General features: G+C 38.5%; 1 protein-coding gene across 1 annotated transcript; it reads left to right on the top strand.

The window, feature by feature from the left end:
* The first annotated feature begins 4,811 nt into the window (after positions 1-4,811).
* Positions 4,812-6,097, top strand: LOC136506164 (2'-deoxymugineic-acid 2'-dioxygenase-like). Its single transcript, XM_066501279.1, has 3 exons — positions 4,812-4,997; positions 5,141-5,713; positions 5,837-6,097. The coding sequence occupies exons 1-3, from the start codon at positions 4,812-4,814 to the stop codon at positions 6,095-6,097; spliced, it is 1,020 nt and encodes a 339-aa protein (XP_066357376.1).
* Positions 6,098-13,129: the final 7,032 nt, after the last annotated feature.

Consider the following 13,129-nt stretch of genomic DNA (forward strand, 5'->3'; position numbering starts at 1 on the left):
TGATCATGGATCTATGTTAGCATGTTGTTGATTGCATGTTAGGTTTTGGTTTCAGGGGCTGCTAGGCTGCTAGGTAGCAAGTTTGTGGATGACTTGCCACTCAAAGCTGATTTAGGTGCTAGTCGATCTCTTTTGGATACATTGTTCTTATGGATATAGTGTTGCGTGATGGTACTTGAGAGTATGGACTTATCATTGATGAATCAATGTTTCATGTTTGTAATGGCTAATCTAATCACATATGTATGTATCCATGAATGTTTGGACTTGGCCATGAATGAATCTGTTTGTATGTTAAATTTGCACAATAATGTTATATTGGACTTTAGTATGAAATTGCAGCCAAAAGGCCGTTAAGCCATTTAACTAATCCCGTTGAACCATCTGTCGCTAAAAGAATCTGTACTATCACATTATCAGTCGCCAAAGGTTGTTATGGATTATCTGTCGCTAAAGAGTAGCGGCGGGCTATCTGGCGCTATAAATATTCAGGGCAACAGATGATCTGTCAGTAAAAGTCCGGTTTGGCGCTAAAGATTTTTAGTGACAGACTGACTACCGCTATATCTGCTTTTAGCGTCAGATCGTCCATCGCTAATCTCGGTGTCATGGTGTAGTGAATCACAAGTTCCATAAAAATAGGTTGCCCAAAGGACTGCTGGTTGAGAGCAAGCCTATCAAGGATTGGAGCATTCATGTCCCAGGTGATGTCAAGCAGCCGCCAGCACCGAGCACTGAAAGAGCATCCAAAAAATAAATGGTCCACTGTTTCTTCCATGTTTAGGCTACATAAGACACAAGAGTAAGAAGGCAGGTGCATATGTTTCAGCTGTAGAATATTTCTGGTGTTTAGACGATCCAAGAGCAATAACCGGAAAAAGAATTTGTGCTTTCCTCTACATCCACTCCTCCAAACTCCAAAGCCACTTGAATTGTTGCAATCTCGGAGAACTTCCCATAATAGCTTTATAAGCCTGCTTGCTCGTGTACAGGGGCCCCCAAATATATGACAAGTGCCGAGTATGCTAACACAAGTTAAAGTCATGCTAACGAGAAATTTGTAGGCATCCAAAGAACCATTCAAGGTTAGTAGTAAAATGCATCTCAGAATTCAAATATATTTTTTCACCAACTTATTAAATTAAATACAAACCCTCAATTTGGAATTTTGCATTCAAGATTCATAATAAAAAGTATGACCGGACGGTGGCATGATCTAGCTTGGTTGAGCGGCAACTTTCATGTTGTCACTCGCACAGAAAACGAAGTCGTCCACGTTATCTCATTAGGATAGCATAGCTTGCGTGTATGTGTATCCTACTAATTTACTAGTACTATACTCCGCTTTGCATGTAAAGCAGACAATAATTCAGCTAATCGAAGATCTAATAAAAGTCTCATAGAACTATAAAATAAATACCATGATACGAATATCTTATATATTATATTATAATAAATTGAAAATAGCAACTGTACTTAGCTTTTGTGCGTAGTGAGTAAGAGATTACAAGGAGATGGTGTGGCATGTATCGGGATGGCATGGATTCAGTTTACAGTTAAGATTGGAAGCTAGTAAATGATGACGTGAATATATTATTGTAGGGATTGAAACCTAGTGGCAAGGTAATATGTCATTTAGTGGAGCACTAGTATATAAATGATTTTAAGCATCAGTCAAAACCAATCTTTAATGGCGGTTCAAAAAACCGCCACTATGCCATTGATTGTAAAGATAGGGCATTTGTAGCATCGGACATCTAACTGTCCCTAGAAAAGCATTTCAATCTAGGGATGTTTCCATTACGATATCCACCCTTGATAATGGTATATTGCAGGCGAATGCAATATGAGAGCCCCTAAATATATATTTTCACCGTCCCTATAAACTGATTTCAGTGGCGGGACGGCTATGGCAATGCAACCGCTTCTTAAAAACACATTTTTAGGGGTTGTGGCCTTATTGAAACTGCCCCTAAAAATAGATTTACATGTGCGGTCCTACTCAATCCAAAACACCTTGAAAATCAGTTTTAAACTTTTGAAATTTCCCGCCATATTTGAAATCGCCCGTTTTCCACCAAAATTCAGAGCCTATTGCAATTGATTCAAAATAACTCCATACATATTAGTGAACTAGTTAACTAATACAAACTTGATTTACAAAGTATTTGTAGCATACTTTAATTTACATTACAAACTAGTAACTAACATTGTGCATCATCACAAAAATAAAATGAAGGGTGGTTCGGTTGCACCGCGAAGAGCCTCAAACTTGGGATCTGTGGCATACTCTGAATTATAAACATAGAAGTAGCCCTGTCGCAGAGAATCTCCCACATCAAGGACTAGCATAAATCATCTTGAACTTCTTGAATATCCTTTTGGTTAATTGTAGTGGAAGGCGAAAATGCACAGTGCTACATGAAACAGGAGGGGCAAAATTAGCTAGATTCATATTAATGAACATATGCATATGATATGGTTCGACAAATCGACTTATGTGTTCAGGGTTATTATAGTACCACTCGTTGGTTCTAAGCCATTAACATATAAAGTAGCAACAAAGCACGCTTCTGGGAGGCTGAATCGCGTACTGCAGGTCAGCGACATGCAAAAAAGAAAAACAATACAATGAAACATATTGTTCTATATATAATCAATATGCTCACTATTTGGGTTAGAAAATGGCCGTGCCCATGGATATGTAGAGAACGGTCAGCTTGCGGCTTCTCCAGGCTATGCACTCCACCTTTTTTAATGTAATATCCGTAGGTACTGTTTAATGAACGTGATGAAGGAAAGAAACAGTTTTGCTATAACAACAATTGGATGCAACCATTAGTGTCACAAGTAATAAACTATGATTATTTACGTCTGTAAAATGCTGATGAAATTTTTGTACGTTTTTCATCTTTTCTCATCGAGTCAAAGATCAAAATGGCGCCAAGTTTCACATTGATGCTTGCTAACATGAAGTGATCGCTACATTAGTATAAAAAAGATAGGGAAAATGGTGTTCTTGCCCCTTACACAGATGTGCAATTGTGATTTTGCCCTTGTTTTTCTAACTTTGTGATTTTGCCCTTAACTGTTCACAAGTCAACGCGATTTTGCCCCTGGTCAACGCGAATTTGCCCCTGTTTTTTCCGTTGACCAGGGGCAAAATCGCGTTGACTTGTGAACAGTTAAGGGCAAAATCACAAAGTTAGAAAAAACGAGGGCAAAATCACAATTACACATCAAAGTAAGGGCAAGAACACAAGAGCCCCATTATAATGGTGCCAACATAAACCAAATTGAATGAAAAATGATACCGGTGTCAGTGGGCCAACGTAAACCAAATAACATGAAAAATGATGGTGGTTGACCATACCCAAAATACTATGGGGCGTATATATATCGGAAGTTCTGATAAGCTAGCATCGTGCCTTTCTGATATATAGTGCAACTTCTGACCTTGCTGCTTCTTTGTGAGCAGCCTTCTTAATTTTTTATCTCACCTTGCCCTTGGCACCCATGAATGCAGGATGATCATCTGTCCACGTTAGAGGTCCAGCGTGCCGTGCCTCGTTAATGAGACAAGGATGATTATCTAAATTTTTGGTATAAATATTATATTATTCTAAACCTAGAGCTTAAAAGTAATATAAAAAAGCTATGAACCAAAAAACAAAGTAAATATACAGATTAACTAGAGTTCATGTGAGCCAAGTAAGTTAGGCAAAAATAATCAATCTAAATTTCTAGAAAAAAATAGAAAACAAATATCATGCATGTCTCTCTAGATCTACATAAGAACAAAAAAACTAGTGAAAGGTATGTATAGTTAAAATTTGAAAAGAATTTTGGGATGACATAAACTCACCTCTCAAACCCAACTCCTTCAAAGGTTCAAAGGGCAAAACTTCCCCCCTCTTTTTTTTTGTAATTTCTCGCCTCCATGCGAGCTCAACAATGTCATAAACCGCCATAGTCGAGCATGAGTAGCTACAGTCGCGAGGAGGAAGAAGGGTTATTTTTAGGGCCAGATAACTAAGAGAACCGTCTCTGTAAATATATATCAGATGCACTTCTTTTAACACAACTGTCCCTGACAATCGGGTTTTTCTAGAGATGGTTCGGTAAAAACGTCCGTCCCTAAAAATCCTATTTTCACGGGTGGTTTGCTTAAGGAAAGCGCACCTGAAATGGATACGTTTCTAGGGGCAGTTTTCTTAGACGAACCGTTCTTGAAAATAGATTTGCAGCAACGGTTGTAGCTACACTGCCAAGGTTACAAACGGCTTTCTAACTCAACCACCTCTATTGTAAATGGGAGCTGTCTGTAAAAATCATTTATGTACTAGTGGAGTATAGATGATCTAGATAACTCGATGTTCAGATTAGAAGCCAGTTAGATTTGTTCTCTCTTTAGATATATATGTAGAATTGAGATTGAAAATTAAGGTGTGATTATGTGTCACGTGAATAGCTTGTGCGTTAACAAGATTGAAAGCCTGTGGAATTTGTTTCTGTACGATCATTTAATCGTAGTTAACTAATCACTATTTACCAAATCTTCTTTGAACATGCCCTGATTATTAATTAATTATTGCATTGATAAAGCGGCAAACTTCTTGCTGCCAATAGAGTGGTCGCCCTCTCCACGCGCGCCTATAAAATGTAGCGCAAGCATGAAGAATAGTGAACAAGCACACAGATAACCAAGGTAGCTGCACTAGTGTTTCTTGGTTGCTAACACTTGCGATCCCCGGCCGCAAATAAACTCCTGTGTCTGCATCAGATCCTCGCTCCCCCGGCCCGTTTCATCCATGGAGAATATGCTCCACTTAGCCCCGTCCCAAGCGCTGCCCATGGACCGCACCATCTTCTTGCGTGAGCAGCTGCCGCAGGCCATCTCCGCCGCCGCCTCCCTGCCAGTGATCGACATGTCCCGCAGCAGTGACGAGGTCCGCCGTGCCATCCTTGACGCCGGCATGGAGTTCGGCTTCTTCCTGGTGAGAATGAGATGGGTGCATGCAAACCGCCGCCAGCAACGCAAGCAGTAGGCACTATTGATGCCGCATTCCTTATCTAATTTTGTTCTGTTTGCAACACCACACGCACGTACGTACGTGCGACAATAATGCAAGTGCATCAGGTGGTGAACCACGGTATCCCTGAGGAGGTGATGCGCGACATGGCGGAGGTGTGCGAGGAGTTCTTCCAGCTGCCGGCGGCGGACAAGGCGTACATGTACTCGGAGGACAGGCACAAGCCGAACCGCATCTTCTCCGGCACCACCTACGAGACCGGCGGCGAGAAGTACTGGCGGGACTGCCTCCGCCTCGCCTGCCCCTTCCCCGTCGGCGACGGCACCAGGGACTGGCCGCACACGCCCCAGAGGCTGAGGGGTGTCATCGAGCACTTCACCACCCTGACGAGAGGAGTGGGCATGGAGCTGCTGCAGCTGCTGTCCGAGGCCATGGGGATCCGGCCTGACTACTTCGAGGGCGACATCAGCTCCGGCGACGTCGTCCTCAACATCAACCACTACCCTCCGTGCCCCAACCCGGAGAAGACGCTCGGCCTGCCGCCGCATTGCGACCGGAACCTCATCACCCTGCTCCTCCCTGGCTCCGTCTATGGCCTCGACGTCGCCTACAAGGGAGAGTGGATCAAGGTTGAGCCCATGCCTGGTGCCTTCATCGTCAACTTCGGCCAGCAACTCGAGGTCGTCCAAGCTAATTTTTTCTGATCCATCATATGACTTGTAGGTTATTATGCATGCATGCATGGTTGCCTCAATCAAGATCGTTATATTCATTGCATGATTTGGTCGTCTTGTTCCACGCAGGTTGTGACCAATGGACTGCTCAAGAGCATTGAGCACCGCGTGGTGACCAGCTCGACGTTGGCGCGGACGGCGGTGGCCACGTTCATCATGCCCACCCCAGACTGTCTCATCGGCCCCGCCAAGGAGTTCGTCGCCGAGGACAAGCCGCCGTGCTACCGCACCGTCAGGTTCCGTGACTTCATGCGCATATACAACGTTGTCAAGCTGGGGTCATCTGTCAACCTGACTACAGACCTTAAGAATGTCCAGAAGGAGATATGAAGAGCCCAAAGCATAGTAAAAATACCAGAGATCGGCCGGTCCTCCAAGATTTTATCTTTTTTCCCCATATCCACAGCTTAATTATCACACAGGCTACGGGTACCTGTTGTTACATGTAGTTGCTGGATTGTAATGATACCGTATCTGTCATCCTGCCATTCGGGTGATCATGTTGTGAAGCAATAAAACCGACGTATACAAATCTTAATATTATTAATTGGAGGCATTCAACAAAGCATCCACGTTAAATCCTGATGAGTTGTGATAACAAATAAAATCCTAAAAATCTTAAATTACTAATTGGAAACATGTACCATTGCTATGATGGTTTGATAATCTCCAATCATTATGGTCAGTATGATTGGGTTTATTATGTCTTAACTTACCACCTATGTTGTTCTAATAAAAGATGATAAATACATAAAATAACATTCTAATTTACGCCTAAACTATCTACCTATGTTATTATGAAAGATAATTTGAAATAACATTCTAAATTTGCATCAACTTATATTATCATTTTAGTAATTATGAATGATAATGCAAAATTACACCCTAAATTTTATTTTGAATAATGCACATATATTGTTATCAAAGATATTATAAAGTACTCACCTCCATCCTAATGAAAATAAACTAGAATATCATTCAAATCAATGTTTAATCCAATAAAAGCTATCACTACAAGAGATGTGGTCTTCTATGACAATTTTGGTATGATAGAGCACTTATATGTCATAAAAGGCTTAGTTTATGACAATTTTGCTAGAGATGACAGATATTTACAACAGTGTTATGTTTTGATCATAAACGTCAGCTCAAAATCATCACAACCTACTTCGGTGATACATTTGTGATGATATTTATGACATGCTTGACTATACTCGTTTGATGGTTTTTTTAAAGAAAGTTCTTGCATCATTCATGCTAGCAAGCATGGCCTAGTCTCAACTAGTATGAAATCATCACTAAGCGAAGCAAAATATTTATTGCTCTTTCATCGCATGATAAAATTTTAAATTATATACTAAAATAAATTATAAAGTTTAGCTTGATAATTTGATTTCATTTTTGGACATTAAGTTTTCAAAATAATTCAAGAAATTAAAGGTCCAAAAACTTCAAATTATTTAACTCCAAATAGGTTTCTGTTCTATTTGAAAATAATAGTAATAGTAATAATAGTACTAATACTAATAATAAAGCTTCAATGTATGCTTTCAAAAACCAATTTAAATTTAAAATTTTAAAAAATGTTTCAAAATATAGTTTGTAGAATTTCTTGACCATACTTAGATATTATTATAATTATTTTGTGGAATCACTATATAATAATTGTAATATATCTAAACTTTGTTAGGAAACTTATAAACTTGCGTGACAACATGTTTTTGGCATATAATATTTCCATTAAAATTCCAAATGATCCTAACAAAGCAGTACTATACATTATTCACAAATGGATGCATCTATCATATAGTTATATGAACTATATGATGTATCTATTTGTGAACAATGTATAGTCCCACTTTATTAAAACCAAATATTTTTTATGGAAAGTTTATGAGCCCAGAATATGTTGTTGTGTCAATTATTTATAGAATTTCTTGAGAAAATTTAGATACTTTTACAAATACTTTGTGATATTAAAAATATGATAATTGTAATAAAATCTAAACTTGGTTAAGAAATTCTACAAACTTGCATAACAACATGTTTTTGGTGTATAATCTTTTCACTAAAATTTCAAATGATTTGTAACAAAGCGTGCTATACATTGTTCATGAATGGACACATCTGTGACATGGTTATATGAAACTGTGTGAGAGACATATCTATTTGTATACAATGTATATTTCCACCTTATTAAAATCGTTTGAAACTTTTGTGAAAAGCTTATAGTCCAAAATATGTTAACGTGTCAATTTTTAAAATTTCTTGACCAATTTTAGAAATTATTATAGTTATTTTGTGAAATTACCATTGAATAATTGTAATAATATCTAAATTTGGTTAGATAATTCTAAAAACTTGCATGACAACAAGATTTTAGCATATAACTATTTTAAAAAATTCAAATGATTTTAGCAAAGTGGTACTATACATTGTTGACAAATGGGTACATCTCATACATAGTTATACGCAACTATGTGAAAGATGTATCTATTTGTGAATACATTTAGTCCCACAAGGATCCCCGTACCCAACATACAATAAGATCCAACACAATTCATCACATAATATAAGATACACTATATTGACAAGGCACCTAATATATCATGATATATCAATATCTATGGGCACATGAACACATGTGTAACATAGGATTATCAAGAGAGAATTACTTTTTTGGCCCTAAAAAGTTCAACTTCTTTCTTTGGCCTTTTTAGTTTTTAATTTAAATATGTGGCCCAAAATCTAATTTCCTTTCGTTAGATTTGGCCGCTAACAGTGTTAAGTTGGGCATGAATTGATGCTTTTACCCCTGAGGATAGGCAAGTGTACAGAGTTCAATTTTGATATATTTCATTTTTTACCATTTTCACATGGTTTGAGGTCATTAATTTATTTTTGAATATGAAAGCAATTTTTATCGATATTCTTGTACACATGGAGGGGATATCAAGTAGCACGTTTGCAGCTGCTCCAATCATGATGCCATTTTTTCTTCCTGGGTTGGGGTAGATCGGCTGGTACAAAAACCACCTGGATTTCACTGTGCGCGGATGAAATTCACTGTTCATTCTCTCATAAATTCCTCCAGATTCATCCAGATTCCTCCAAATTCCTCCAAGCGAACAGGGCCATCACCCACGCCTAGGGTCAAAGCGACGCCCTAGCCCCCACCAAGGGTCGCACCCACTACTACATAAAACTTAACCAAGGCGGACCAAATGGCCATTAATGGAGGCGGGCAAGCATCCGCATCCATCCAAAGCTTATGGTTAATCCCAACCTACGAAGGCGGTTGTTTCGCCCTAACGGAGGCGGGCGCCTTAAAGTGGCTGCCTTCGTTAATCCCATTAACCCGTCTTAATATGCCCGCCTCCAGAAAACCCAAAAAACTTGCAACTTTGGAGAATCAAACCCACAACCTAACACTTAACACTACCATGTCTCTACCACTACACCACACACTCATTCATGCCTATATATAATATGCTATCTTTTTATATCAATATTTCGTTATCATATATTGGATATTTTGGCTACTAAATGAACTCAAATGAAAAAACTTTTAACTGCAAAGTTTTAAATATTGTCATGTACTACAACTTTGGTATAGGATGTATCTCTATCAGAGATAGTATGAAAAATTCAAAAATTGAGTCTCAAAACATTTGGATTTCAAACACATATTTGACACTCTAGGTGACTTTAAAAGTTTTAAATATTGTCATGTATTACAACTTTCGTATAGGATGTATCTCCATCAGAGATAGTTTGGAAAATTTAAAAATTAAGTCTCAAAACATTTGAATTCACTACCACATTCAGACCTTTCACAAGCGGTTCGTAAAGCCCATCACAAACACTTTTCGGTCTCGGCAGTAAGCTGTCGGTGGTGATGACATTCTCATCATAGGCGGTTTGCAACCGGCGGTGATTCTAGCTTATCATAGTCGGTTCATATTACCAGCCGGTGGTGATTTGAATTTTCAAAAATCCCAAAAATAGGCCAAAAAATATCAAAAAATTTTGTTTCAATCCTGGGAAGCCACCCACCAGCTCCAGCTTCATGGTACCAGGAAGCTGCTCCAGCTCTAGGTCCACGCTATTTTTCATGGTACTTGGTGGTGCTGGGATTTGAACCTGGGACCTTTCTCCTTAGCTCCTCTAACCACTCTCCTCTAACCACACTTTTGTCTATATAGCATATCCATTCCCCTAGTATTCAATTTTTAGGATTTAAAATAAATAATTAGGATCCTAAATGGCTTCAAATAAAAAAGTCATAAACTATAAATTTGTTATTCTAATCGAGATCTACAACTTTGATTTTGGTTATTTTGCCATCCGAGGTCGTTTCACAAATTTGAATTTTAAAATATCAAAACTTCAGCTAGACTTTTGGGACCTCAAATGATTTCAAATGAAAATCTCACCAACTACAAAGTTATTATTCTTATCGAGATCTACAACTTTGGTTTTGATCGATTTTCCATTCGAGGTTGTTTGAAAAAATTGTTTTTTTTAATTTTAAAACTTCAAATACAAATTTGAGACTATAAATGATTTCTAATGAAATAGTTGCCAACTACAAAGTTGTATATCTCATCGAGATCTATAATTTTTGTTTTGGTTATTTTTCCATCTAGGGTCATTTGTACAATTTGAAAAAATTGAATTTCAAAATTTGTGCGCTTCAAACAGAATTCTGGGACCGTAAATGGTTTCAAATGAAAAAGTCATCAACTACAAAGTTGTCGAATGCGTCGAGATCTATAACTTTGATAGAAACTTTGTTTTCATCTGTCTTTATTTGAAAAAGTTATGAATTTATTTATTATGCAGCATGGTTATCACCACTGTATCATACAACGAGTTGGAGGTGAAAATGTCTTCACCGCTGGTTCATATGGCGAGGCAGCAGTGATGAGATGCACATCATCACCATCAACTGGTGGTGCAAACTGGCTGTGATGATGGACTATCACCGTTGGTTGGTAAGATGAAGCGGTGGTGATAGTTATCGACCTAGATGTTCTTACGAACCAGCGGTGATACTCTCATCACAAACCATTCATATTATGAACCATTTGTGATAGCTATCACCATCATTTTTAATGATATCAGCGGTCATAGATTCATTGGAGGTCAATCTGTAGTAGCGATTTCAAACACATATTTGACACTCTAGATGACTTTAAATCAAAAACTTGTCAATATCAAACATATAGATTAGGTCAGCCACTAGAACTTTGGTATTAACTATGTGAACATTTGAGATCATTTAAATGAATTCTAAATTTTAAATTTTAAAATCTATAACCTTCAAACAAATATTTGGGACTCTAAACATCTTCAAATTCAAACTTTTCATCTACAAAGTTGTATATTCTATTGAGAACTATAACTTTTGTATAGACCATATCAACATCCTTTGATAATTTTAAATTTTAAATTTTAAAATTTGTGCACTTACAACAATATTTTTGGGACACTAAATAGTTTCAATTCAAACACTTTGCAAGCACAAAGTTGTAGATCTCGTCGAGAGCTACAATTTTTATATAAAGTTTGTCTTCACCCGAGTTCCTATGAAAAAGTCATGAATTATTTTGTGTTGCAGTCATTAACCGAGGCAGACATCTTAACACGCCCGTCTCCATAAATCGACTTATGGAGGCAGACGCTTATGGTGCCCACCTCGGTTAATCTATTAATGGAGGCGATTGTCATAAGGCAATTGCCTCGGTTAATAATTAACCGAGGCGGTCGCTTGACCGGCAGCCCTGCCACCGAATAATGGAGGCGGGCAACCAGTCCGCCCATCTCAGAGCTCCAAATCCAAAAGCCGCATAAAAGTTTTTTTGTAGTAGTGGCCCTTGCTCACGACTAGGGACGAGCGAGCTAGTAGTGCCTGCCTAGCTCTAGGGTTGGCCGCCTTGAGATAGCTCGATGAGTTGGGCCACGTTGCCCTTCACCGAGTGTAGTTTCCGCCCGCCACCTGTGTTGACGGTCATTAACACCAATTATAAACCATCAACATAACTTGTATATATACTTAATTCTATCACCAAACATAGTTATAGGGTTTGATTCTAACAAGTTTCATGAGTTTTGGTGCTCTCACTTGTCTCGTAGGATATTTATTTTTTCACAAAACAAAATTATCTCAAATGGTGAATTGGATTGCACCATTGCGAAAATCTCATCGAGCTGATGAAACGGATATATTATTTGTTATATTTGGAGCTCGGAATGAAAAGATATAAATTTCGCAAATAAAAGAAAACTCCACATCATGAGTTGCGGGATTAATTGGGCCCAATTCAGAATTTGGCCATAAAAGTCATGTGTATTTAATGATATATGGTGGAAAATTTAGTATCAATGAGGCTAACTAAGAGGGGGAGGGTGTCAGGTTCCCTCGTATATCGCAGCCCCTACCCCCTCCCTGGAGCCATCTAGAAACCCTAATTCATATCCTCATCTCAAGATCAGGGCATTGCATTGAAGAGAGATTAGTTCTCTAGTTAGAATCTATTCTTTGTACACAAATAGAGAGAGAGTAAGGGAAGAGTTTGGGGGAAGTACCGGCCTATCGGTGATACCTCCACGGCTTGTACTTTGGTGGATCTAGGCTTCTCCAAGTCTACATCTGAGATACTTCTGGTAATTGATTTCTATTTAAAGTAAATTTTGTGCTCTTTTGTTCACGGGTTGATAGTTCTTTTGAGTGCTCTAGTCCTTGTTAGGCCTCTGGATTAGAGTAGTAATTGTTAGCATAAGCGTGGTGCTTAGGCTATTGGCTACCTATGTTTGCTCCCTGCTTCTTGGTTGTGTGGTAGCAGCAGGAGGTGACAGCCCCGTCTATCCTTTGTAGTCCACTCCAAATTGAGTAGGTTCTTAAATTACTAGGACCGTAGTCGCGTCAATAGAGTTTTCTATTAGCGGTGCTTTATTGTCTAAGCGGTGTCCTAAATTGAACATTAGAATCATAAGTCTTGCTTTGCATAGGGTCATAACCATAGGAATCCTCAATACTCATATCTTAAACCTTGATTGCTATCCCTAGAGAAACTAGTGTTTAGATGACATACACATGTTTCCCTATGGATATGATACTCGATAATACTTTGGGTGAAAACTACTTCGATAACCGTGAGCTTGAGGATTTTGTCTCTGTGTGCCACCACAGGTGTCAACAAGTTTTCTAGCGCCGTTATCGGGGAAACAGTTGCTGTGATTTCATCGAACTAGGTTTGTCCTTATATCTTTTATTTTATTTCTTTTTAAGCATGGATAACATTATGCCTATCAATCAATTTGCTGCTCCCACGGGTGCACAACTAGAGCCACCAGAAT

Source organism: Miscanthus floridulus, chromosome 14 (genome assembly GCF_019320115.1).
Source record: "Miscanthus floridulus cultivar M001 chromosome 14, ASM1932011v1, whole genome shotgun sequence".
In the NCBI taxonomy this organism is placed as follows: domain Eukaryota; kingdom Viridiplantae; phylum Streptophyta; class Magnoliopsida; order Poales; family Poaceae; genus Miscanthus; species Miscanthus floridulus.